This window comes from Mustela lutreola, chromosome 15 (genome assembly GCF_030435805.1).
Source record: "Mustela lutreola isolate mMusLut2 chromosome 15, mMusLut2.pri, whole genome shotgun sequence".
In the NCBI taxonomy this organism is placed as follows: Eukaryota; Metazoa; Chordata; class Mammalia; order Carnivora; family Mustelidae; genus Mustela; species Mustela lutreola.
This window is the reverse complement of record NC_081304.1, coordinates 54,553,182-54,579,733: the sequence shown is the minus strand read 5'-3', so window position 1 is coordinate 54,579,733 and position 26,552 is coordinate 54,553,182. Positions and strand designations below refer to the sequence as shown.

Here is a 26,552-nt window from a genome sequence, read left to right as displayed (position 1 = left end):
GTCCCGACACGGCCTCCATTGCGGGGTTGGGAGTGGGTTCCCTGAGGCCATGAGGTCGTCCTGGCTGACCCCCACTTTCCGAAGTGGGCTCGAACTTGTCTTCCTCAGGTCTGAACAGCAGGCAAGTCCTGAAGAATCCACAGTGGTAGGATTCAGTCCTCTGAGTTTATGTCCCCCAGGGCCTAGGGCTGGCTGCCTCCTCTCTCAGTATCAGGGGAGCATTTATACTGGGTTCTGCCTGCTCTCCTCTGGCCACAGGGAGCCGATGTTCAAAATTAAAACCAAGGGACAAGCAGGAGAGAAGCCGGAGGGAATCAGGTGTTCTTGACACAGTCTGGGGCCTCCAGAGTAAACCAGGAGAGGACTCCCCTTCCCCCAGTTCCCGCCCTCCAGAACCTCCAGAAAAGCCGCTAAACCTTTGGTCCTGTGGAGACGGGGCAGGCACAACACAAGATGTCGCTTGCCCACCCACCCACAGCTCTCATTCCAGCCGCTTCTGATCTGACAGTGGGGGCTTCTCTTCCTCCGTCCTGCTCCCTGGCCACTGAGTGGCCTTCCCTGAGGGGTCTAAGGGAACGGCCAGGATTGGACCTGATAGGTCCAGATCAAACCTGTCATCCGCTCTGGGATTCCCCTTTGGGCCACAGGGAAGGTAAACATGCCCGAGGCCACACTCGCTGCCTGACGTGACAGAGATGGGATTTGAAATCTAACAGCAGGTGGCCCCAGCAGAAAGGGCAGGACACAGGCTGCTGTAGCTGTACCTCGAGGCAGGAGGAGCGAGTGTCACTGGCAGAGCCGAGCCTGGGACCCCTAACTCTGTGCTGAAGCAGTGAGATGAAGACAGGAATGACATTTTGGGGGCTGAGGGTGGGGGGGATTGGTGACAGAAGGACCTCTGTCCCACAGCTTCCATGTTTGTGTGTCTTCTAGCACAGTGTCCAAATGTTTGTCCACCTGATATGGTACGTTTAGGCTTGAATGTTGACTTTCAAAAAAAAAAAAAGCTTAAGACTAAGAAACCAGCCCACCCACCCCAGGCTGACCCAGGGCTGCCCCTGTTCTAGGAACTCCACCCCCCACCCCCATTGTCTGGGTCTCCAGGAGGACAGCAAGGCTAAGTAGGGCCAGAAACGAGGTAGGCCAAGGAGGGGTGACACCGCCAGGGTCCTTGGTTCTGGGGCCCTCCACGCTCCCCCGGGGTCCACAAGCTCAGCACTGTCCCTCCCGCCCCCCCCCCCCCCCCCCCCCCCGCTCTGTGGCCTTGCCTTAGAGCAGCTGGCTGTAAGGAATGGCCTGGTGTTTGCCAACTTGCAGAGGTCCAGAGTCGCAGATGCGGAGCTCTGTTGCCTCGGGCAGTCTCCCTGACCATCTCCAGAATGACCTTTCAGTGCCTGCAGTGAGGACATTCTGGGAGGGGGGCAGCTGTCCCGATGCCCAGATGTGGTGTTTGTCCCCCGCCTCCCCCGCCGGTTCACGGACTTGGAGAACGGAGTGCTTTTCATTGCCTCCTATCCTTCCTTCCTGCGGCCGCCCTGAAAGCAGCTTCCCCACCGGGAATGGAGCCGGAGGGTGTGCGGAGAATGTGGCGCGGGAGCTGTCGCAGGGTTCCTGGAACGGCCCGGGGCGGGGTGGGATCAGGGTGCTCTGGTCCTGCGCGCTCACGGGGTGAGCGGAAGCAGAGCAGCCCAGCCCCAGCCCGACCCTGCGCCAGGCTGCCTCCGCCAGCCCCAGGACGCGCCGGCCGGTGACCCCGCCACCCCCCTCCCGCCGCTCTCAGCCGCCTCTCTCTCTGCCGCCTTGCAGATCTCGTCCACTTTGACATCCCCTCCATCCACGTAGAGCTCGGGCCTCCGCTCCGCCTGAGCCCCCTGGAGCACGCTCGGCTACACTCGGTGACAGAGAAGAGGGACTCGGAGGAGGAGTCTGAGAGCACCGCCCTCTGACCCGGCCTGCCCCGCCCCGCGTGTACATACCCGGGCCCCGCCCACTACGCTCCACCCCGCCCCGAAGCGTCCTGGGCTTGCCGGGCTGCAGCTGGGCGGCTCGCTCGCGGTCCCCTCCAGCTTGCGTGGCCCCTGCGGGTGCAGACTTCCTTCGTTCCCTCGGGGTGGTGACTCTGGCCTTTTGTTTGATCTTTGCCTTTTGACTTTGTGCCTCTTTTGATCCACTTTAGCCTCCACGCCCAGCGGTACCCCCTCCGCCCAAGGGCTTCGGTGTCAGAAAGGTCCTTTGCGGGTGTGTGGGCTGGTGGGGGGGAGGGGGCGGCGTGCAGGAGGGTCGGCATGCCGGGGTCTACCCGCGGCTGCTGCCCGGGCTCTGACACTCTGACGCCTCGTGCCTCCAGTGAGGGAGGAGGGTTCCTCTCCCCTACAGCACACGAGGTCTGGACCCTAGAAGGCCCACTGCCCAAGCTGGGGTGGGGGCGCAGGGGAGGGGGCCAGCCCGTGTAAAAATCTTTCAGGCCGCCCTTACTGCGTGGGCTCTAAAGTCAATGGCTAAAGACAAAACCTGTTTCAATTCCTAACAGTTTGACTTTTTCCGACCCCGAGACAGCGCTCCCGTCAGGACCTTCTCCTTTTGTACGAGTTTAAAAAGATGATCAGGCGCACAGTCCCCCCCACCCCCACCCCCACCCCGCACCCCACAGCAACCTCTGCTGACAGCAATGGGGGCCGGAGCTGCCTCTCCCTCCAGGCGGCCACAGGGATTAGCAATAAATCTGTTTCCCAGAGCACGTGGAGGACAGTAAGGCAGCCTGAGGGGACACGAGGGAGGCGGGTGCCACTGGCCCTGCCTTGTGTCGGGCCTCGCTCAGCTGTGGGTCACCACGCTCCCCCTCGGGGAGTCCCATCGCGTCTCCAGGAGTCCAGTCACACTTTGGGATTGAGGGAGAGACAGATTCGGGTCATGCATGCCAAGTCAAACTTTCCAATTTTATCCTTTTAAAAATAGATAATATACCTATACAGGATATAATATTTGTATATATGAAATCTATATTTGTTTAATTTGAGCCAAACTAAAGCAATGTATAGGTGTACAATGAGAAATTTAAAGGCTTAGTTATTTTTCCCAACACAGTGTAAGATAACTGCCCCAATGGGGGATTCACCAACTTTGGATGTTAACAGCTTTGCTCACTTCCTGGCAAGGACGGGTACGTCCCCAGTTTGTAAGGGAGCCCAGGGGTCAAAAGTTACCTTTAAATACATGTACAAATAGTTGTCGAAAGTAATGTTATTAAAATAGGTTTATTATCCCTGAGCGTGGCCTATCTTCATGTGTTGATAAGAAGCTTGTTGGGGACACATGTCCATGCAGGTGCCCCTCGGGAGGACATCGGAGGTCACGGCTGGGCCAGGCTAACTCCTCAGTCTGTCTTCCACATCACCTGAGCTTTTTAAGCTCCGTGTCCTCACAAATAAGTACCAAATTAATCAGATGATTTCATCTCCATACACTAATCTCAGTGTTGTCAAATCCCACAGAGGGCAAGAGTTGGCTAACCTGACATCCAATTCTCCCCACAGAAGGCGGTGACGGGGGTCTTGTTCTCGCCGTGAGGCAAAGCACGTAGGTGGCCTCCACTTCCCCTTGGGACTGCGGGAAGACGTGGCTGTTCCTGAGCCGCTGCTGGGGCACAGCTGACATGGCTTGACTGGGTCAGAAACTAGGCTACAGCAGGATGGCAGCTCCCTGGGTCGTTACTGCAATCAGAGCTGGCTTGTAGGTCACGCTGGGTACCAGAAAGCGCAGCCCTGCAGGGCAGGGACACACCTGCTCGGAGAGGGCACTGGGACAAAGCAGAGCATTCAGGTTCCAGGCCGCCTCGTCCCTGTGTTCTGTCTTTGGAAAGGCTATTCCTGGAGTCCTGTCCACGACCCAGCGTTCCTGGACTTGGCTTGCCTCGGGCGTGCAGAGCGAGTAACTTGGCTGGAGCTGGCGTGGGCACGTCGTTTTTCCATGTGACTTCTTTAAAAGCGGTTTGTACCAAGGTCCAGTTGTCCCCATTCTTCCATCTAGCAGCCTCACGGCCCGCGGTCGTGTCAGGATTGGCCGTAGCAGGCATCCAACAGGGCCATCCCCATGCATGGGTCTCGGCCGAGACCTGCGTGCACACCGCCCTGTGCCCCAGTGCCTCCCCGTTGAGCGGAGCCCTCCGGCTCCCACCAGGCCAGGAGCCCATGCCATGCCACGCGAAGGATGCCGGCCTCCCGAGTCTGGGGTCCCTCCCGCGCCCTCACTGTGCCCTGACTTTCTTGCTCTGTGGGCTCTGAGGCTGCTCTGCGAGGGCCCGCTTGTGCGGGGACATCCCGTCCTCAGGGCCGGCCACCTGCTCCCGGGACAGCAGGGCCGCCCGCGCCAGCCGCACCTCCCGCTTCTCCCTGCGCTCCTCCATCTCCTCGATGTCACCGGCAAACAGGGCTTTCAGCGGCGCGGTCAGCTTGGGCACTGTCGGGAGGTCCCCGAAGCAGACCTGGAAGGCGAGTCCAGATTCAGGACGTGCGTCCGGAGGCCAGGCAGGAGTGAGACGGAGGGGGCCCGCTGCGCACAGGGCAGGCACCAGCTCCCTCCTCGCCCACCTTCGTGGCAGCTGATAGTAGTGGAAAACGGGTGAGGCCAGGGGAGAGGGAGGAAGGCTTCTCGGGAAAGGGGCACTGACGCCCAACTCCTGGCTAAGGGGGTAAAACAGAATGGGCCTCCGGAAAGGAGAGGCAGTCCAGACTCTGAAAACCAGCGTCCTCAGAGGCAAACCCTGGCTTCTGCCCTCATTCAGGGGGGCCAGAGGGGCGAGGCTGGCTCCCCCATAGGGAGTGGAGCACACAGTCTCCCCAGCAAGTGCTGAGGCACAAGTCACCTGGCTGGGGGAAGGGCCGGGCCCAAGTCCCCCAGTCACTTCCAGCAGCCCTGCAGTCCCAGCTGGTGCTGGCCCCGACCAGCGGGAGGGAGGGGGATGGTGGTGGTGGTGCAGACCCCTCTGACCCTTGGCCCCGAGACCCCGCGGAGGGAGCGCAGCCTCTACCCCAGCCCCACCCGGCCTGGGCAGCACAGACCTTCATGTGGTCAAAGGCGATCCCCACTTTCTCGTTGAAGTCGGGGCTGAAGAGGGGCACCTTGGCATAGCGCTGGCTGAAGTGGTTCAGCATGGTGAACCCCGCGTTCATCCGCACCCCCACGCCAATCGCCTGGGATGTGGTGCTGCCAACAGAGGAGCCACGTGAGGCTGATGTCCCAAGCACAGGCCAGATCCCGGCCCCTAGATTCCCCCGTGCCCCCTGGGAAGGCCATGTCTCCGGCCAACACAAACTCTCGTACGGACCAGAGTCTTCATTCACACCCCCAGATGGAGCCTGGACCCAGCACTGGAAGACCCCCTCCCGTGGGTAGGGGCAGCAGGGAACAGGCAGGCGGCTCCTCACGGCTGGGGGGTGTGGGGGAGGGAGGGCGGCAGGACATACCCTCATCCCAGCAAAGCCCAGATCCGCCCCGGGGAAGTCCCCTGACGTGGCTGGCTGCTGACGCCCGGGCACCGGGAGTATTCTCAGAAACCCCCACGGCCTCGGCGGGAAGCAGGCCGGCTGGCCTCTTGTCACTGTCACCAGAGAGCAGTGTCCCCGCAGGGCTGACATGAGGCTCTCCGTGCGTCACCCGGGAGGGAACACATCAGGTCACTGCGGCTCAGGGCTCTCCCCTACCTGTGTGTCTTTTCCACGGCCTCCTCCTCCAGGCCGTCTTCCAGCGTGGCCTCATGTATCAGGAGGGTGGCGTCCTTCCCTAGGGAGTAATGAGTGCGGCCCGTGGAGCAGAGCCCATGCCTGAGACACGCTGCACGAGCTGCCCCGGCCCCATGCGCTTGCTGGGACGGCCTCGCGGTCTTGCTGCCTCTACTCACCCATCTGGACCAGGGCCTCACAGGGCATGGTGTCCCCGGAGTAGACCACTTTCCAACCGGACGTGTGGACCAGCGCGCAGCCAAAAGCATGCTTGCAGTGCCGCACCAGGCAGGTCTGAAACTGTAGTAGCGGGCGAGCGGCTGTGCAGCCGAGCTTCCGTCACCACCGCCCCCCTTCCCCCAACCGTGGGTGCGCCCTTACCTTGGCCAGCTCACACACTTCCAGCAGCGAACCCACCAGCCTTTCAATGGCGGGGCTGGAGACCTCCGCTCCTCTCTGAAGGCACTTGGCAGGAATCAGGCTAGGCGGACACAACAACGGTTCAACAGTGAGCATGAAAGAGTTTTTTTTAACGTGATTCCAAGTTCAAGCGTCTGGTTGCAGAGCTCCAAACTCCTTATCATAAAGAAACACAAACCTGTCACTTAGAGGAAAGAGGAGTCCATTAAAAAGAGCCAAACCAAGCCCTCCAGGCTGTGGCAAGGGACCTGGTGGGTGGGCACTGCCCGTGGTGGGTAGAGGGAGGCCCGCCCCACAGGCCGGGATAGACCCTGGGCAGGCAGACAGACCACCCCGGGATGGGAGGGGCCAGCCCTGTGCCAGGCACTGCTCAGGGACTTGGCCCCAGAGTACTTCGTGGACAATCTCAGGACCAGAACAGAATCGCAAAGAGAGCAGAGAAGACACCCGTATGAAAGCAGGCACTGGCCGCTGGTTCCCCTGACCCCCAGGAAAGGTGCTGCCAGGGGTTGGGGCGCTGTCACTCACCTCACGTGCTGCAGCAGCTGTTGGCACTGGTTGTGGTACAGTTGGAGCCACGCCTTGAGCTGGGTTGGGGCCACCACCAGCAGCGGGGGACACGGCTTCCCCAGGGATGCCTGAGACAAGGACACCGGAGCCGCTGAGTCCACAGCAGGAACAGCTCCGGGTGACAGGGGGTGTGGCTGCAGACGTGCAAGCCACCAAACTCAAGTGTCAGGACGATCGAGGCCCACACTCACCAGAGCCCGTTCTCTCTGCAGCAGGATATTGAGTAAGCCCTGTGGGGGCGGGGAGGAAGGGGACACGGTCAAAGTCAGCTTTCTGCCCAATATCTGCATTCTGGAGTCGTCCTCCCTCCCTATCGGCCACCATCCCCCAACGCTGCCATGGGCAGTGTGACCAGGGTGGGGACCGGGAACCCAGCTAGCCCAGGGACAGCAGGCCTCCCGTCTCCAGCTGAGGTACCCTCGGAGCAGGCCAGCCAAGGCCTCGCTGCTGCAGGACAGTGGGGCGCCTAGAGGGACAAGGAGGCTCCCCAAGCTGAGTGACAGCACTAGCGAGAGGAAAAGCCGGCGCCCAGAGCAGCCCCTGCCGTCCGCTGGGGCTCTGTCATCTGCCGTCGCTCACCGTGTGGTGATCCGCGTGCAGGTGAGACACGAACACGGCGGCGAGGGTGCCCAGGACCCTGTCCACCTCGTCTCCGTAGTGACGGCACAGCTGCCCAAACGTGCCCTCACCACAATCCAGGAGCAGCGACCTGTCAGAGCTGCAGACAAGAGCGACAGTCACACCACCAGGCAAGGCTTCGAGGTCTGGAGGGTTTGCATTTCAGCGAGAAGAGCAGGAAGCGGTTCTGTGCTTCCTACATCGTCCACAACCCCTCGTGCTCATTCCGAGAAGCTTCTCTAAACAGGAAGGCCGTTTTCCAGCGTCCAAGCTCATTATACGAAAGCACTGATTAGCCTCGGAACCCTGAGACCCCTGAACGTATGCGGAGTCCCCAGAGCCACAAAGACGGTGGCACCCAATCTGGGGAATGGGAGGGCAAAAACCACAGCCCCAAGGATGCACCTCAGACTGTTTAAACGGAACGTGGTGACGCCCCTGTGAGTGCTCCCGGCACTGGGCACTGGGCGTGGACATGGGAGATCTGGCTGCTGTGCACCTGCTACCCTTGTCAAACCCCAGGGAGGACAGGCCGGGCCTGCTGAGCCGCTTCACTGCATGTCCTCAGCGGCGAGAGAAGTGTGTCCCAGAGGGGGTGTTTCTGCTAGCGGAGTGCACTTCTAAGCGCTGTGTGCGACGAGCGCGTTAGCGGCTTGGTTGCCCTCCACCGCCAGCATCCAGAATGACAAAGCAAAATTTCAGAGCCAGCCTGCACTTCCTGCAGACGTGAACACAGCTGGGGACCCAGCCTGACCTCTCTGGGGGCAAGGACACCAGGAAACCCAAGAGAATCCCTCAAAACCCACTGGCAGTCGGGGGGCTGATCACGAGACCAACGCACACACCCCGCAGCTGTCCCCCCTGCACCGGCGGTCACCAGTTAGGGCACGCCCCAGCCAGCAGTGTAGACACCAACTCACGCTCCAGGTCCGCCCCTGACCAGTTGTGGGAACTAGTAACTTCTTGGGTCGTTAGTCTAGCGATCAAGGAAATGGGTGAATCACGATTTCCTAGGCCTACTGTGAAAATTCAGTGACATCATTTCTTAGCAAGGTGCATGGCCCCCGGCAGAGCTGGCTGTTTTTGTCCAGAACAGAACAGGGAATGAAGTCAGGATTCCCAGGAACTATCAAAGGCGTTAACACCCACGACTCCCCTTCTGGGCACTCCGGCCAAGGTGACAAGTGTACACGCTTTCACACGGCTGCGTCTTCAAACTGGCCCCGGGCTGGGGGTGTGGGGGTGGGGGGGTACGCGTGTGCCCCACTGCATGAAGGGCTTCTGGGACAGTAGCAGTACCTTATGTTGACAAGCGTGGCACTGACGTTTCGGATCTTCATTGGGATGGCGGAGCCCGTTCCAAGGAAGACGATTTCTGGATACTGGGTTCTCTTCTCTGTGGAAAACACACAGTAGAAGGGTCCATTACCCAAAGGGACAGCATTCATGAGAGGGGTAGGGCCTGCCTCCCAGGAAGGGCCAGAGGTCCCACCTGGCAGGGGTCCCTTGGAGGCAGGGCCCCAGGCTATTTGTGGGTAAGTGGCCATCTGCAAGGCACAGCAAATAAACCCCACAGCCTTTCTTTCCAGAGACCTTCTCTAGCTCTTTCACAGCACAAAGGGCACTTCTTCAGGCTACAAATCATTTAGCTCAAGGGTCTGATGTCTGCCTGGCGTCCAGCCCTTACCACCAGACCTGTTTCTCCTGCAGGTGCCATAACCACCTTGCTGGGAGGAACCCCGGGCTTACAGGGGAGCAAACAGGCTCAGAGGGTCAGCCCTCCAGAGGGGAAGAAGCAGAGCCAGGACCGGAGTCCAGGGAGACCCGATGTGCCCCTTCCACGAGAGGGGAGGCTCTACACCAGTCAAGGCAGACTCCCCCAGAGTACATGCCATGGAGGGAAAGACCCCCCAGCTGCATTCACGCTCCCCGCTTTCTAGTCCGGCGTTCTCAGTTTCTAGCACTCGTTGAAAAGCCAACTACTAGAGCAGCAGTCCTGAAGCTCCCCACAATGGCCTTTCCTGATGCGGTGACAAAGGCCCAGCAAGATGAGGAATGTGGCCTGGTCTGCCATGGCTCCCCAATAGCCAGGCCAGGACCAGATCTCGCGTCGTCGGAGGCCCGGTCCAAAGTTCTTTGCAGGGTCTTGCAGGAGCGCCCAGAACCATGGCCCACAGTGCGTACTTGTCACACAAAGGCTGGGCGCCATTGCCGAATGCTTGGATTGAACTGGTCTTGGTGGGGAGGGCAGGCGAGCAGGCGCGGGCACGGGTGTGTTTGGAGAATAAAGCCGCACTGGGTCATGGAACTAGACCTCATTAGACGGTGCCAAGCTGTGGTTCTCCCGAGTGCTCCGAAAACACCTGCAGGAGGGCAGTGGCCCACAGAGGAAGGCGGCTCTGGGGTCTTCCGCTCACCTGCTGGGTCTGGGCTGGCCTGCGCGACCTTGCGGTACTCCTGCACGCTTTCCTGGAAGTTGGGGAGCTCCAGGGCCTCAGCGATGAATTCATCGGGATTGCAGACAATAACAGCATCCCTGCAGGGAGGACAGCATCTCTGTGACCACAGGAGGCACGTGGCCTCAAGCACACACCCATCTGGATATCCAGAACCAACTTATGGACACAATCTGCATAAAGTTCTCCAAATCAAGACGGAAGACTAAGCAAGCCCAGGCCAGTTCTACTCCCCTACCGTGAGGAACCATTCTCAGCGAAGCGGGGGTCTCAGAGCACGTTCCAAACAGCTCCTCAGGACATCTCAGCTCAGAATCTAACGATCCTGGCAATACTGACATCCAGCGGGGGGTCCTGACCTCTGCCCACCAGATGCCACCAGCACCTGCACCCCCTGCCGGACTGTAACAACGACAAATGTCTCCAGACGTGGCCTGATGTCCCCTGGGAGCCCGAGGAAGGGACGGGAGGAGGGTCAAACGGTCCTAGCTGACCAGCCTGGCCCGAGAGCAGCGGCTCCCACACGACTGTGGGCACAGCTCATGTCAAGAACCCTGTGGAATGCAGGCCCTGATCCAGCACCACGGGGCTGCAGCCTGGGGCTGTCTCTATCAAGGCCCTGATGCTCGCAGGGTCCGGGCACACGGAGAGGCCGGCCGCGGATCAGCGGCTCTCCACCCTGACGGGGCACTACGCTCCCCCGTGAGCTCATGCAGTAAGGCCCGGCCAGCTCCCCAGAGTAGTGCACGAGGCCTGGGATGTGCACTCCCAGGTAAAGGAGGATCTGGGCATCATGCCAGGTTCATCAGTCAAGGTGTGCGAACCACCTGTGCAGACACGGACAGCAGGCTCCAAAGTCCCAAGCCCGCACCTGGGGGTCCCCCCGTCATGCAACCTGTTCCAGACGCACACTGGACACATGACCCACGAGGGGATTACTGGCTGGACTGGGGCAGAGGCCTCAGAACGGGTCACACCGTGACCCAGCAGCCCCACACCCGAGAACTGCTCTAGGGGACAGAGTTCCACTGAGACACACTCCAAGCATTTCCCGCTTCATTAAGAAAACAACCTAGAGGGACGCCTGGGTGGCTCAGTTGGTTGGACGACTGCCTTTGGCTCAGGTCATGATCCTGGAGTCCCGGGATCGAGTCCCGCATCGGACTCCCAGCTCCATGGGGAGTCTGCCTCTCCCTCTGACCTTCTCCTCACTCATGCTCTCTCTCACTGTCTCTCTCTCAAGTAAATAAATAAAATCTTAAAAAAAAAAAAAACCAACCTAGAAACTTCTGAAATTAGCAAACATCCCTCCATGGGGCACCCAGAAAAGCCTCGTTCCTGAAGGCTACGTAACGAGTCATGACTCAGGAAAAGATGGGCCGGTCAGGCCACAGACCCACACACACACTTTCCAAAAGATTATTCCCCACATGGTCCAATTCAAAAAACAAAATGTTAACGATCATTATCTCCTGTCTTGGAGGATAGGATCGCCGGATCACAGCTGCCTAATCTTCTCCATCAAATGCTTATGTTCTTTGTTGTGAAACAGTGGATCCCCTCACAGTTTTCATGAGGGAAAACACCTTTAGGAAAGAGAATCATCGCTGGCCTTTTCTCCCCACCTCAACCCCAACCAGAGTGGCCTCCGGCGAGGACGACCCTGCTGGGGAACTCCCTGGACCGAGGCCCGATCTGTCCCCCGTGGCAGGGGCAGAGTTCAACACCTGGGACACACACCGCCGGGCCCTTCCGGAGAAGAGCTGGGCACCCCCGATCTAGACCCTTCCATCCGCTCGGAGTCGCACAGACCTCTGCCACTCCCTCCGCGGACGGAGCTGATACTTGAGGAGACATTCGCCTCGGACTGTGGGCACAGGGAGGGCGGCGTGTTCCTCCTGGAAGACACAGATGTGCTCGGTGGAGAGAAGGAGAAGGCGAGACGCCAGGCCAGGGGACCACAGGGGACACTACCTGACGGCGGGGGGTGGCGAGCGGGGGGAAGATGGTGGGGTGGATGAGGCTCAGCTGCGTCTGGATCTTGTGGCTGCGGAGATTGTGGACGGACGGGCAGCTCTCGTTCAGGACCAGGTGCTGGGTGGCGGTCCCAAACCTATGGCAATGACAGCGTGTTCGCGGCGCCCTTTACAGCAGACGCCCACCACAGGGGTGGCAGCGACACCGGGGGCAAAGGTGGAGGGAAGGGGTCGGAGAGTAAGCGCGGGTTCAGAATCACTGGCCGCCCCGCCCCTCTGCCTCCAAGTCCAGGGCCCAGATTCACACCCCCCTGGCAGGTGCTGCCAGGAGCCCCAGACGAACCCGGAGGCTGAGAGGTCAGGGGCCTCCAGCCAGGCACTGGGAACAGTGGAGTAGCAGTACAGGGAGGGAGAGGCAGAGGCATCCTAAGGCTCCTTAAGACTCATGCCCTCCAGGGAGGGAGGGAGAGAGGGAGGTGGGCCAGGAGGGGTGAAGAGCCTGCGGGGACCACGGGTGCACCTGGGAGGAGCAGGCGGGAGGCAGAACAGCAGCCTCGCCCGGGCTCCCAGTGCAGCTCGAACACTCCCACCTGGTGCCGAGCTTGGCTCGAGGGGCCCCGGGGTAAAGGCAGGGTGACCTCTTCTCCACTGAACACTGCTATACCTGCCTCGCAGGGTGGAGGGGGTTAGAGGGGAAGAAACGGAATGAGCTGCAGAGTCGTCGACACACTGCCTTCACCCTGGAAACTGAGGGCGTGACTCTATCTTAGGACCCCAGTGCGAAGCGGGGAGTAGGCGGACACTGGACACCAGCTGGACACCAGCAGCAAGTGCGTGTGCATGGCACCCCCTAGTGGTGGTTCAGAGCTACAGGCGGCTGCTCCCTCAGCTGGGGGAGGGCAGGGAGCCCTGGCAGGAAGGGGACAGAAGGGAGGACAGAGGGAAATGCAACCTACCTCTCCATCCACTGCTGGTATCTGGGGTCCTCAAGCACACACTGTGGGGCCATGTGAACCACCAGCGCCACGGGGGCACCGGCATGGCCTTGGAGCCTGGGCAGAAGGGAGGAGGAGCACAGTCGGGCTCTGCATAGATGCTCACACACAACCTTCCCAGACGGGTACCGGGCGGCCAGGGAAGGGCACCGCGTGGCCTGCTCTCAGGGCCTGCAGCGACCCCGGCCTCCATGCCCAGACCAGGCTGTGCCCAGGCTGCTCCCATAGTGTCTGAGCCCGCCAGGACACCACATCGGGGCTTCTCTAGTCCTCAGGCTCTGGGGCTGCTCCTGAGCCTTCCCAGCACTAGTTCTGCTTTCACTTTCACAGGACCTTCCCCATGTGAATTTTGGGCACCTGCAGTCGCACCTGGCCATCTGCCTTCCAGCAGACCCGAGCCACGGGCACAGAGAATTAAAATCATCTATTACTCCCCCGTCTACAGTCATCACTTACAAACACTGAGGTGCTTCCTTCCGGTTCCCTTTTAAAAAAAGCACACGCAGTACTTCCTACCTACCCCTCCGCACACGCACCCGCAGTGTCTATGGGTCGTGCAGGTAAACCTGGCAGCATCGCGTCAGCACACACGCCTCTCAGCTCACAGCCACTCTACGTGGCTTTGTTGCCCGTGACCTGATGGCAACACGAAGCCTGTGCCACCACAGGACCCAGATTCGCTCAGAAAGAACAAAGTCCATCTCAGGAAGACCTTCCAACGCGAACTTAAAACATCATGGCTGCCCGAAAAAGATCTGTTGTGCTAAGCGGAATAAAGCACTATATGCAAATCATAAATACGAATTAGGAACCGGAGAAACACAGGGAGAATAAACCACTGAGAATGGGAGAGAAATGGAAACACCGACGTCAGGGGGCAAAGCTACCTGGGATGGAAGCTGAGCCGCCAAGGGGTCCGCCGTCTTGGGCGACGGGAGAGCAGATGAATGTTGTGCCCGGACGGAGAGTCTGTCCCTTAATGGGGACCTTCAACCAAGACAGTCTCACAGGTTCAATACAGGCAAGTGAAGGAAACGTACTTGGGTAAAAATAACCCCAATAACAACTGGGGTATTAATTAGAACTGAAAGTGCTAGAGTGTGTCCTAGACTTAGCAGTCTAATTGGCCACTGGTTTTCTAGTCTGCACATTGTCTCGGGCTTTCGATCTTTTCTAACTTCACTACCAAGGCTGTGCGCAAATAGCCCACCAGGCAGGAGTCTGAACTCAACACGTGGGCTTCTGCGGTCACGGCTTGGTGCCAGGAGCAGCCGCGGGTCAGGCAGACCCCTGACACCCTGTCGATGTCGGCGGGGCACCCCCCACCCCCAGAGCCCTCTTTACCTCTTGAAGGTGGCATTCTCACAGAGGGGCTGAATGAATCCTTCATCCGGACATTCCACCACAACAAAAGCAAGACCAGGATCTGGAGGAGTACAGATCTCTTCGGGCAGAATCTGAAATCATGGGGGTCATGACTCTCCCAGGGCAGAGTCGCAGCTCGGCAAACACACCGAATGGCCTTCAAGTCAACGCCTCCCCCCTTACGTACTCCCTCCCCTGTCCCCAAACAAGGGCAAAACCAACTGGGAATCACCACCCGTGCCCTCCCCCGTGCTCCGCTTCTGTATGCCAGGCAGTGGCTCGCAGAGGGCGTCTCAAACCCAGGGTGGCCACAAAACCAGGCAGGACATCCAAGGTGCCCTCAGGTCTGTGGCCATGGTCTGGACATCCTTAGACACCGGAGAAAACATCCTGGCTAAGAACACGGTGGCATTCCCTAGGGCCGGGGGCCCAAAGTCCATCCTCAAGGGTCTGCTGCTAGACAATGCCCGGACCTCCAGGACAGGGGACAGCACCCAACCATTGGGAGGAGGACCCTCAAATCCTAAGTAGGTGCTCTGCAGACATGCCCAAATGTAGCCAGCGTGGCCAAGCAGGACAAGTCCAGATAAGAGACCCTGTTGTACCAGTCAGCCCAGTGAGGAAATCCGAGCTGTCCCGCTTTCCTCAAATGTGAGGTCTGGACCCGTGTTCCAGGCCCCAGCCGTCACTGCCAAAACATCATGAAAATGGGGCGCCTCACCTCTCTGCCCTCGTAAGTGATGCTCTTCCCGTCCTTGACGGCAGCGATGATGGGAGCGATGGCAGCTGTCCCGCTGAAAGAAGGGGCCAGCTGCCCGTGAGACAGGATGCAGCAGGGACACGGGTGCTCCCTAACCCCCAGCCTCCAGGCCCAAAAGCACGCACCCCCCCAGCCCCCCGCCAACACTCACACTGGCAGGCCCAGCTCCTTGGCTTTGAGCACCAGGAAGTTTCCCTTCTTCACGTGAAGCTGTGACAAAGAGAACATAAACACCATCTCAGCCAGGGTTGGGGGGACGGTGGGGAGGAAGCCCGGCTTCCATCAGCCTCTGTCCAAGCGCAACTCTCTGGCTTCACTGCATCGTTCCTCAAAATGCAGCCCGGGTACAGCTCTGAGAGGAAGCACACTACCTTCCATGCCACCTTCCGAAGAAGTCAGCTATTCTGAAATACTTTAGGACTAGAAGCTCAGTGATTTAAAACATGGTGCGTTAGGGCCCCACATGAACTTGTTAGGGATGTAATAGAATGCGGTCCATTTCCAAATCAAATAAAAAGGCTCCTTCGTGTCCCTGGGGACCAACACCTCTGTCCCACCATCTCGCACACAGCATGTAGGAGGTAACGGAACACGACCAGCACTCGGTCTGACAGCCTGGACCATGCAGTGACGGGGACAGGGTAACAAAAGCATGGACAGTCTTCTGCGGCACTACCTGCACCCTGGAGGAAAGCTGTAATGAACAATCCCCGATACGCTCTTATTATGTCAGAACGACAGACAACAATCCTGCCACAAACCTCAGGGCCGTCATTCTGTCCTTGAAAACGTGTATTTTCGGGATCTACTTATTTCATATGTAATAACAAAAAAAAAAAATCAGAAAGCACATAAAATATCAGTAAGTCTATGAGTACTAAATTACATTTGATTTTCGTTTTCTTCCTTAGATCTTTAAAAGGAAATTACTCAAGGCAAAGTCCTCGATTTGGATCCTCCGGCCTTACCAGGGTTCTAGAATTTTCTGGCTTGGCAAACGCTATCCTAGAGGAGGGATTACAGCTCAAGTGTGTGCATATAAGGCACAGACGATGAGCTCCAATGACACCTTTAGATGATGTCATTGGCTGGGCCTGTTGTGACCAAACGTTCCCTCCACAGACCCAAATGGGCTTCAGGATGGAAACCAAGTGCTCTAACGTTTCACAGGGACTTGCAGACCTAAGGCGGGCAAAACCCCTCCCTCCCTAATGAGATGAGCTCAACCCACAAGAAACTGTTCCCACCCAAGGGTGCGGGGCATGTGGAACACAGAGGACAAGCAGAGTGCAGCCCCCGAGGCCCCGAGCTGGCAGGCAGCCATCTGAGGCCCATGCTCTCCTAACGGGACAGCCTGTGTCTCAGGCCCTCACATGCTGGGTCTCTTTTCGCTCACCCCCCAGAGCTTGGACTAGGTCAGCTTTACTGCCTCCAAACCCTCCGCTGAGCAGTAGCACACTAACTAGAAGAGGGACCACGGCCCACAGGCCAACCCATGAGAGCAGCACTCAGAAGGCACAGCGAATGACCAAGGAGGGACAAAAGGGTCTTGGGAACAGTAGCTGAAGACAGCCAGGGCTTACAGGGGCACGTGGCCCGGCACCCAGAGCACATGCCAGCCCACCTCTACTGAGGAAGGCGGGAGGGCCCTAATACAATTACAGATGGCCAGAGAAACCTACTTGGAAAATTATTTTGCTGCCTAAAAACTCAGAAATATACATGGAACAAGCCTATAGACAACTGTCCTGCACTTTCATAAAAACGACCACTGAAATACGGTGACAGATGAGATAATGAACTTGCAGCTAATAACGATTACTGCTGACCTTCCAGAAGGGTTTCCCCCAGTGGGTGTGATCATCTCATAAGAACTGCAAATATATTTTAAAGTCAATGTTACTCCTCAAAAAATCATCACTGCCCACAAAATGACAACCTAGAGCCTTGCCGCAGATAATCCTATTTTAGCGCAAAGCCCGATTAAAGCCAGGCCATTGGTCCAATTTTTCAAATGCCCTACAGTAACCGAATTTCCATAGAATTGGACCGGCTACAGATCTGCGGACCCAGGGAATGCTGGTCAACATGAAAACGAGTCTGATGCTACTAGCTGAACAGCTATGGTAAAAGGACAAAATGTAGAATTAGGAGTAGTAGAATTAGGAGTTAGAGGAGTGTGAATGAAAGCCCGATGCACCTAAAGGCACACAAGGCCGCCTCCATATCTCAAGTGCAAGGTGGCCCACTGTGGGCAAACGTAAACCAGGGGTCTTTGGAGCCACTGGCTCTGAAACTGCTGGATGGGAGCTAACGGAGGGTCCCCATCACACGCTCGCTGAAAGCCCACCGGACAGGCAGCTGCTTACCTTACAGATGAAAGCTACCACCAAGGAGGGGTCCCTGCCGCTCTTTTTCTGGCCAATACCTGAGGAAAAACAAATCAGATTGTAACAAGGCAAACAGGAAGATTTACAGGCTTCACAGACTGATGATTGTCTGAAGTCTAATTTGGTACCAAATTAAATGGATGCGACAGTTCCGTATAAAGGTCAGAGGAAACACTGGTGTTCTTTCCCCAGACCTGTTCTTTTTCCTACTCACACCTGAGGTCGGAGTGAATAGAAAACACAAATCGCCAGTGGGAAAAGCTTTAGAACAAGCTAGTGAAATGCTTTAAAACATGACACACTTTACCCCCATAGTCAGGAGAGAGAATAAGTAACTTGTAACGTGATTTATAAAGAAGCGTACATGAAACACCAGGAGAGCCAACGGGCCTGCAGAGAAAACGCGGATGTGGGCCCTCAGCTGGGCCATCCCAGGGAGGACGGCTCCCGGGGTGAGCACCTCCTGGCCAGACAGACACGATCCTGGCAGGAGCAAGAATGCATCAGCCCTGCCTGACATGGGACCACAGCCCCCTTAAGGGGTCCCAGTCGTCCCACACAACTAAGCTTGGCATTAAACTTAGTTTCTCAGCAGGCTGTCCTTCTGGAAGAAAAGGGTCTGGTCTGCTCATGGACCTGAGTGGTCAGCTCAGCAGTTTTCTGCATTCGTGAAAAATTCCATTGTGCTAAAGAAAAAACACAAAAGCCTCTGTATGAACCAATCTGCCAGGCCCTGCTTTCCTTTGGGGAAACCAAACATGAAGTCTGGGGCCCACCCAGTGCTGGGGGTCGGCCCCAGGGCTCCGTACTGCTGCCCTCACGGCAACCCTCCCCACTGTCCCCACGGGCCACAGCACGCCGAGGCTGTGGACGATAGGGGCAGAGGCCCGATACGGGCCTCATGGGATAACAATGCCAACGTCGGGCATGAAGGGCAGCGATGAAGAAAAGCATGCTCTGGACAGGGGCACTGTTCTGTGGAAACTGCGTTACCATCTGGAAGGTGCTGCTCGTTGTCAGCGGATCCTGAATCCGAAGACCGTCCTGGACTGAGTCGCTCTGGGCTCGGGGATGCCTGGCGCCCTCCACACTTCTGCTCGCCTGGTAGGCAGGGGAGAGAGTCAAACCCCACGCCCCGGGGGTGAGCTCCTGGCCAGAGACCCGCTGTTCCCCGACCAAGGCAGCCTCCACTCGAGCCACAGCTCCCCTCCCTCCCCTCCACCACAGGCACCCTGCAGGCTTTGTCTCCTGGCCAGCCCGACTCCTCTGCCCCTGACCCTCGTTGTGGGGGTTCTCATCTGTGTCCCCTCAGCACTTGGCAGGGATCAGACTAGTGTCAAGGAAATGTCCCCAGGGTCCTCTGTTCTCCTCACAACTGGTAAAACCTGGCGTGTAGTGTGACTGGCCAGATTCCAGGGCAACACGGACATGGCAGGGTCTCTGTGTCCCTAAGTCAAAACCACACCATCTGCCCTGGGGCCTGCGAAGGTTCCCGGGACCCTGTGACCTGCTCGTAACACCTCTATCAGCATTAGTATTCACAGAAAAGGTTACCATGCAAACCTCTTCAGCATCCTCTCCCCAGAGGGGTACTTACATCTGCGGCAAGTAAGCCCCAAGAAATAAATGAGCCCTTCTGAGAACCACCCACTTTCTGATGCTGTCTGATTAGGACATCCTAAGTGTAACCACGATTGTTACCTAGGAGCTGAATATGTCTGTCTGTAAGATCATAAGCTCCCTGAAGGCAGGAACCATGTCTTAATTCCTCAGCTAAATTTCCTGATCATATTCAGAAACACAAAACTGGGTACACAGAGCCAGTCAATATTCCAGCAGTTTCTAGCTTTACCCCACGTTTTCCTGGCCAGGGACCTGCATCCCTCCCTCCTGCTGGGAAATGGGACTCACGCACTCACTGTATATGGGAACCTGGAAGACGGTCATGGTCTCGTCCTTATATTCTGGTGCCGAGTGGGGCCGCACAGCTGCGCGAGAAAGACCGACAGTGACTGTGCTGGGGGGAAACGGGCTTTCCAGATCACCAGCCACAAGCAACTATTTACCCCGGAATGTTGCTGGGAATCTACACTGAACCCAGAATCTCGAATAAATGACCATTTTTAGGCAAGAAGCACCCATGTATTTTCACTCCCGGTGCAGCCACAACAGTCTCACTGAGAACCATCTCTAACCTATATCTGGGGGCATGACGTGGGGGCACAGAAATTACAACAGGCATTATTTTCAAAATCCATCTCACTGATGAAACACTTGGTTTTAAGGTTCAATTTAGTGCAAGCTTTGTGGATTCTAGTTTGGGAGACCGGGGTATGCAGAATAAAGAAATGGCAGATGAGGAGTCACACTCAGGAACATACCCAGGTCTATGCCTTTCAATGGACCAGAAAATATCTTGATAGCTTCTAGGTATTTTTCCTACAAAAGACAAAGGAAGAAGAAGTGACGGTTGTATAAAGGCAGAACAGCAGCACAAGAGAGTTATCAAGACGCATCAACATAGGGGAGCCTGGGTGCCTCAGTCGGTTGCAGGTCTGACTCGTGATTTTGGCTCAGGTCATGATCTCAGGGTCGTAAGATCGAGCCCTACGATGGGGGTCTCTGCTCAGCAGGAAGTCTACTTGAGATTATCTCCCTCTCTCTCCCTCCCTCTGCCCCTGCCCCCACTCACCCACACATGAGCACACTCTCTAAATAAGTAAAATCTTTGAAACTACTCACCAAGAAAAAAAAATCAGTATTTTATTATACTCTCTTTTTTAAAAAGTTAGTAGATGGGGAACCTGGGTGGCTCAATTGGTTAGGTGTCTGTCTTGGGCTCAGGTCATGATCCCAGGGCCCTGAGATTGAGCCCCTTGTCCAGCATCCAGCTTCTTGCTCATCAGGGAGCCTGCTCCTCCCTCTGCCTCTGCCCCTCCCCCTGCTCATGCTCGCACGCGCGCGCTCTCTCTCTCTCTCTCTCTCTCTCATATATAAAATCTTACAAAAAAAGCTTAAAAAGTTTAGTTTTTATTTTTTTAATTTAGTTTATTTTGCCCCCCATCAGCTTTACTAAAATGTAATTGACACATAATATTGTGTAAGTTTAAGCTGCACAAGATGATTTAAGTCTACATTACAACATGATTACCACCATGTGGCTAACATCCATCACCTCATACTTATAAATAAATCTTTAAAAAAAGGAGGCATCTGGGGCACCTGGGTGGCTCAGTGGGTTAAAGCCTCTGCCTTTGGCCCAGGTCATGATCGCAGGGTCCTGGGATTGAGCCCCACACCGGGCTCTCTGCTTCCCCTCTCTTTGCCTGCCTCTCTGCCTACTTGTGATCTCTGTCTGTCAAATAAATAAAAAAATCTTAAAAAATAAATAAATAAATAAAAATTTAAAAAGGAGGCATCAACATGAACTTTAGTACCCTGAACCGCCTTTACACAAATATTTACTGAGTGTCCACTATATGCCAGGTGCCTAGGGTTTAGCAGTGTGCAGGGGACAAGGTCCCTGCCCTGGTGCAACTTAAAAATGCAGCAGCGGGCACCTGGGTGGCTCAGTGGGTTAAGCCGCTGCCTTCGGCTCAGGTCATGATCTCAGGGTCCTGGGATCGAGTCCCGCATCGGGCTCTCTGCTCAGCGGGGAGCCTGCTTCCCTCTCTCACTCTCTGCCTGCCTCTCTTCCTACTTGTGATCTCTCTCTGTCAAATAAATAAATAAAATCTTTAAAAAAAAAAAATAAATAAAAAAATAAAAATAAAAATGCAGCAGCGACAAAACTGGAATGAATACGCACGAATAGCCAGGTCACAGCAGTCACGCTTAAGATCTGCACGAAGCTGGACACACAGGGGCCAGGGTGTCCCCTGTGTGGGGAGTCGGGCAGGATCCTGACTGCATAGCCTTTCGGAAGAGCCCCAAAGGCTCGGAAAGAAAGCCCTGGAATGGGAAGGGGCTTAAGGGGAGAGCCGAGAGCAGCCCACAGAGCACCAGCAGGGAGACTGGAGACAGAGGTTGAGGGCAGGCAAGGGCCAGAGCCCAGAAGACTAGCAGGCCCGATAATGGGTGTTTGTGCTGCATTGCAGAGAAGCCCGGAGGGTTCTGGGTGTGACGTGCCTACACATATGCCCCAAAGAGACCCCTCTGGCCACTCTGGGGGGATATGCAGCTGTCACAGTAGACGGGACAGGAGACAACAGATATGGGAGGCTTTAGGGAGGACACAAATGAGTAGATTTGAGGTACTGTTTTGAAGACAGAATTAATAGGACTTGGTGACTGGTACCTTTTCTTTTTTTTTTTTTTTTTTAAAGATATTAGTTATTTAAGGGACGCTTGGATGGCTCAGTGGGCTAAAGCCTCTGCCTTCAGCTTGCTCATGATCCCAGGGTTCTGGGATCAAGCCCCACATTGGGCTCTCTGCTCAGTGGGGAGCTTGTTTTCCCCACCCCTCTGCCTGCCTCTCTGCCTACGTGTGATCTCTCTCTGTCAAATAAATTAAAAAAAAAAAACGTCAAAAAAAAGATATTATTTATTTAAGAGAGAGAGAGAGTACGCGCGAAGAAGGTTCCCTGCTGAGCGAGACTCAATCCCAGGACCCCAAGATCATGACCTATGCCAAAGGCAGATGCTTAATGGACTGAGCCACCCAGGCGCCCCACCTTTCCTCTTAGGAACTGGGAAATGAATTGTCAGCCAGCAGTGCTAATTAACAAGGTGCATAACAGCTTCTCAACAATGTTCAGAAGCTAGAATGAAAGGTATAAAGAGATCCAAAATTTAATAAAAATAAATGCTAACATTCCCTGTGGGCCTCCTCGGTGCCCAACATGTAGTAAGTTGGCTTGGTGTTTCGTATGGGTGTTTCATGTAATCCTTAGCAACCTTATGGAACTCACAGCCATCTCACAGATGAGTAGCCTTAGGTAGCTCTAAGGAACTTGTGCAAGGTCACACACTTAATCCTGCTTTGGACTCGGGTGTCTAACTTGAAAGTCCCCCCCGCCCCCACCAGCTAACTCTGGAGAGCCAAAGACAAATTTGCAGAGACAAATGCTTGTCACTAACATGAAAAAAGGAGAGGTCGGCTCTGAACGCTGAGTCAGGAGGGACTCACCAGCTGTGGAGGTCCAGAAAGCACACACTTCGGGAGGCCGGTTTCCTTTAAGGTAAGAATCATTCCTGGAAGGGGAAAGAACATCAGCTGTGTCATCACGGTGCCCTGCAGCTGCCACCAGGAGGCCCATTCCTTACTTCAGCAGCTCCGTATCTACTTGTCCTCATCACGGGCCCTGGGCAGAAGGGACTCCTGCTGGAGGTGCAGGGGACATCAGATATTCCTCAGATGCCTCCAGAATGGGCAGGGCTGAGGCTGGGGCGAGGCAGTGAGGCACCCAGGACCTGCACCTGCAGGCCCTTAGGTTCTACAGCCTAGGGCCCTCATGCCTTGCCCTGCAGGGTCTCAGGTCTGAGAACGGGATGGGCTCAGCGTTGTACTCCTTCCTATCCACGTTACGGACTTTGGCAGTGGCACAACCTTGACCTCTCTCACTGGTGGGCATGAATAATGGGGCAATCCACAGAGTGGGTATCTGTGTGGGACTGCTGAGTCTCAGTGGTAAATGCGCATCCTTTAACCATGACCCACTACACCCTCCAGTTCACTGGCCCGTATCTCCAGTCCAGCAACTCAATAAACTGAGTAGATGACAATGCTTGGAAGCAGCATTCGCGTTCAAATCTGCCCTTTTGAGTCACAGCTTTCCAAGCTGTGGCTCACAGGGCAAGTATAGAAAAAAAATCCAGCTCCCTGGACTTGGAGGATCGAGAGGGGTCAAAAAAGAGCAACAAGAAGACAGACTAAATGCCAGAGACTTCCCTCCAGCCTCTGACCTCGGAAAGAATATACTTACCACACAACCCCCCCACGTTAGACCAGTGCATCCGGGTCAGGAATATATTATCCAAACGAGCCACCTTCAACCTAAGAAGGACATGAACGTTTGAACAGGTCAGACCAGGTGGATCAGGGACCCTCTCTTCTGCTTCAAAAACACTCCTGTCTCTCACCCGGGCTTTGAAGCCCCATGAGCATCTCCGCCCCATAAGAAAATGGTTGACTCACTTGTGCTCCTGCATGAGCCTCTGCACGCCTTCTCCACAGTTGAAGAGGTACCTGCAAGACGAACACCACGCAAGATACTCAGACGGGACTCTGGAGGGTTTGGGCCACGGGTCTGGATGTTTTACTGAACGCTACAGAAAACGGGGGAAAAAAAGCCCCCAAACCCCACGTGGTGCTACTACCGGACTGCATTTCTGGCGTGAGGACACTGGTGGGGAACCCTCCCGGACGGAGGCCAGCAGGGGACTGGGTCCTTTCCCCCGTCACCTGACCTGCTACCCCACACGCCAGCCGTGAGGTCCCGGTATTGGGGCGCACGGCTCAACGTGTGCCAAGTGGGCCTCGGCGCCGCAGGCTGGAGAGAGGGCGCTGGGGCTCCCGGGAACCCCACGGGCGTGGGATGTAAGACCCCGGGGAGCTCCCAGCCCCTCCCCGAGGGTCCAATGTCCGCTGCAGCAGCGGAATCCCGCACGGGTGCCGCGTGGGGGACCCCGGCGCGCAGCACGCGGGGCGGGCGCAGCGCACTGACCGGTTGTACTCGGAAAACACGTAGAGCGCCGCGCCCACGTCCCGGCCACCGGCCGCCACCACCTGCAGGTACACGGTGTTCGGCCCCCCGGGCTCCCACGCCGCGCCGCGCTTCTCCCGCGTGCGCAGGTGCCGCAGCGGGTCCTTGGGCGGTCGCTGGCGGCGGGCGGGTCCCTGCGACATGGCGCGCCCGGCCGCGGAGCGCAACAGCAGTACCGAGCGGAGAGCCCACATGCACCAGGCTCCTTCCTAACGCTGCCGGCCACCGGGCTCCGCGTGCCCCACGCCCCGCCCCTCCGTCCCGCGTGGCAGGCCCAACCAATCAGCGCGCCGCGAGCCCAGCTGCCCGCCTACGCGAGGCCGCGCGCCCAATAGCGAAGAGCCTTGCCCCTCGCGGCCTGTCAATTGGCGACGACCATAGAAGAGGCGCGGGCTAGAGTGCCCCGGATGGCCCCGCCCCTTGCTTCCTTCCGGCTTCCCAAGCGTCGATTCTTTCCGGAAACTCCTCTTCTCCTGGGGCGGGACTTCCGGGAGGGTCGCGCTGGAGACGGCGGTCCTGGCGCTGGAGACGGCGGTCTTGGCACAGGAGCCGCTTGTAGGGATTTCGAGGCTCGCGGTGGGGAAAGGGCTGGGCCTGCCCTGGAGCGCTGTCTCCGCCGATCGTGTCCCGCTGGCCGAGTCAGCCTTTGGAGGGTTGGTTTGTTCTTACAGTAGCAATAACGAAAGGGAAATAACAGGCTTTTAAGTCACGCAAAATACCTTGGAACGACCTACAGCGGCCGAAGAGACGCTGGGGCGGGGGGGCGGGGGGGCGTCGCTGGGCTGATGTCCCAGGACAAGCCCTTTGCAGAGCAGAAGAGGACTTCCTGTCCCCTCCCACCGCCGATGAGGATTTCTCGCCCAGCCGGAGCTCAGTTAAAGCCTCTCGAGCTCCGAGGAGCATAGTGAAACGTGGAGGGTGGTTCACCTGCAGGCTCCCCCCCCCCCCCCGCCCAAAGCGGAACCGGCGCGGGAAGGTCCGCGCACAGCTGCAGCCCTGCGTCCTGTGTTTGGAGTCGCCCGCCGGCGAGGGTCGGGAAAATACTGTCGCCTGTAAAGGCCTTAAGCCGAGAAAGGACTGTGGCATTGCCACCCCCCACAAGTATTCAAAACAGAGACAACAGGGGTAACTTGGTGGGTGAAGGGTCTGCCTTGGGCTCAGAACCTGATCCTGGGGTCCGTGGGATGGAGCCCGCAGCAGGCTCCCTGCTCAGAGGGAAGCCTGCTTCTCCCTCTCCTGATGCTGCTTTCCCCACCCCTCACCCCCCACCACCGCTCGTGCTCGCTTGCTGTGTCAACTAAATAAAATCTTTAAATAAAGGCAATACCTGTTCTGCCCAATGAAAAGGCAACCTATAGAATGAGAGAAAAGATTTTCAAACCATGTGTCTGATAAAGGATTAATATACAAATTCTGTAAGGAACTATGGTTCAATAGCCCCCCCCCCCACCAAATTCCAATTTAAAGATGGGCAAAGGGATACACATTTTTCTTCTGAGGAAGGCCTACAAATAGCCAACAAGTGCATGAAACGGTGCTGAACAGCACTAACCAGGAAAAGGCAGATGGAACCCACAAGATACCACCTCACACCTTTGGTTTTACCAAAAAGATGAAACAACCCCCCCCCCCCCAAAAGGTGAAACGAGTGTTGGCAGGATGTGGAGAAAAGGGAAACTTGAGCATAGGTGGTGGGAATGTAAACTGGTGCAGCCTCTAGGGAAAACTATAGGGAGGTGCCCCTAAAAGAATTTAGAAATAGAACCATAGAATCCAGCAATCCCCATTCTGGGCATATATCCAAAGGACATGAATTCACTATCTGGAAGAGATAGATGGAGCCCATGTTCACTGCAGTAAGCAGGACCTGGAGTAACCTGAGTGTCCACTGATGGGGGAATGGATAAACAAAATGTGATATATGTATATCTGTGTATAAATATATAGACTTGTAACTATAATTGTATAATATACATAGTTTGTATATATACAATAGTACACATCAAGTATAATTATTGCATATATATGTATATATATGCAGCATTATTCAGTCAGCAAACAAGGATTTGCAACATTATGGATGGAACTTGAGGGCATTATGCTAAGAGTGAGAAGTCAGAGAGAGACATACTGCATGATCTCAGTTACAGATGGAAATTTGAATAAAGAACTGAAGTATTGATGAAGGAGCAGAAGGCAAGCTGAGGACAAAGCCTGAGCTGATGCCCTGAAACCCACCCCCCAACTCTGGGTGGGAACTGTATGACATTTTTCCAGGGACCTCCCAACCATCTTAAGGTCAATACCTTGCTGGAAGGGAAAATGAATTTACCTGGACAATGGCAAGACTTCTGGTGTGGTCTAAGTATCTTGCAGGTGGGTCCTCTTTAGCATATGGAAGTTCTTTTAAAACCTCCCTTTTTCTCTTACCTCTCCCAACTCTCAGGTATATCATCACTACTCCGCAAGATCCTGGGGGCAGCCCTTCTTTCTGCCCACGGGTCCTGTCCCCATGCTTTAATAAAGTCACCGCTTTTGCACCAAAGAGGTCCCAAGAATTCTTCCTTGGTCATCAACTCCA

The 26,552-nt window shown here is 56.3% G+C and overlaps 2 protein-coding genes across 7 annotated transcripts in view; one reads left to right on the top strand and one right to left on the bottom strand.

Annotated features, from left to right (window-relative positions):
• ARHGAP44 (Rho GTPase activating protein 44) overlaps positions 1-3,267 on the top strand; it is a 164,250-nt gene extending 160,983 nt beyond the window's left edge. For 4 of the 5 annotated variants that reach the window (XM_059150041.1, XM_059150040.1, XM_059150038.1 and 1 more), the window contains one exon: positions 1,807-3,267. In XM_059150041.1, the coding sequence (XP_059006024.1) occupies positions 1,807-1,946 (140 nt within the window). In that variant the 3' untranslated portion in view covers positions 1,947-3,267. The remainder of the gene's footprint in view (positions 1-1,806) is intronic. The other variant, XM_059150039.1, reaches the window with a different exon arrangement.
• ELAC2 (elaC ribonuclease Z 2) lies at positions 3,236-24,232 on the bottom strand. Of its 2 annotated transcripts, none has more exons than XM_059150036.1 (24): positions 23,933-24,232; positions 23,404-23,454; positions 23,192-23,262; positions 22,396-22,460; positions 19,649-19,706; positions 19,187-19,255; positions 18,261-18,368; positions 17,247-17,305; positions 15,029-15,087; positions 14,839-14,911; positions 14,094-14,209; positions 12,714-12,806; positions 11,756-11,894; positions 11,594-11,679; positions 9,743-9,861; positions 8,625-8,721; positions 7,287-7,425; positions 6,899-6,937; positions 6,666-6,775; positions 6,099-6,198; positions 5,897-6,017; positions 5,700-5,778; positions 5,058-5,202; positions 3,236-4,480 (listed from the first exon to the last, which is right to left on the bottom strand). In XM_059150036.1, the coding sequence occupies exons 1-24, from the start codon at positions 24,163-24,165 to the stop codon at positions 4,244-4,246; spliced, it is 2,466 nt and encodes an 821-aa protein (XP_059006019.1). In that variant the 5' UTR covers positions 24,166-24,232; the 3' UTR covers positions 3,236-4,243. The 2 variants fall into 2 exon arrangements, with proteins under 2 accessions (XP_059006019.1, XP_059006018.1); XM_059150035.1 differs by having other exon boundaries at positions 12,714-12,809; positions 14,097-14,209.
• Between the last annotated feature and the right edge of the window lie 2,320 nt (positions 24,233-26,552).

Coding starts and splice junctions, on each gene's coding strand:
- ELAC2 (XM_059150036.1), bottom strand. CDS start 24,165: ATGTGGGCTCTCCGCTCGGTACTGCTGTTGCGCTCCGCGGCCGGGCGC. Junction 5,203..5,699: donor GCCGTGGAAAAGACACACAG/GTAGGGGAGAGC, acceptor CTCTGTTGGCAG/CACCACATCCCAGGCGATTG. Junction 4,481..5,057: donor TCGCCTTTGACCACATGAAG/GTCTGTGCTGCC, acceptor CTCGCCTTCCAG/GTCTGCTTCGGGGACCTCCC.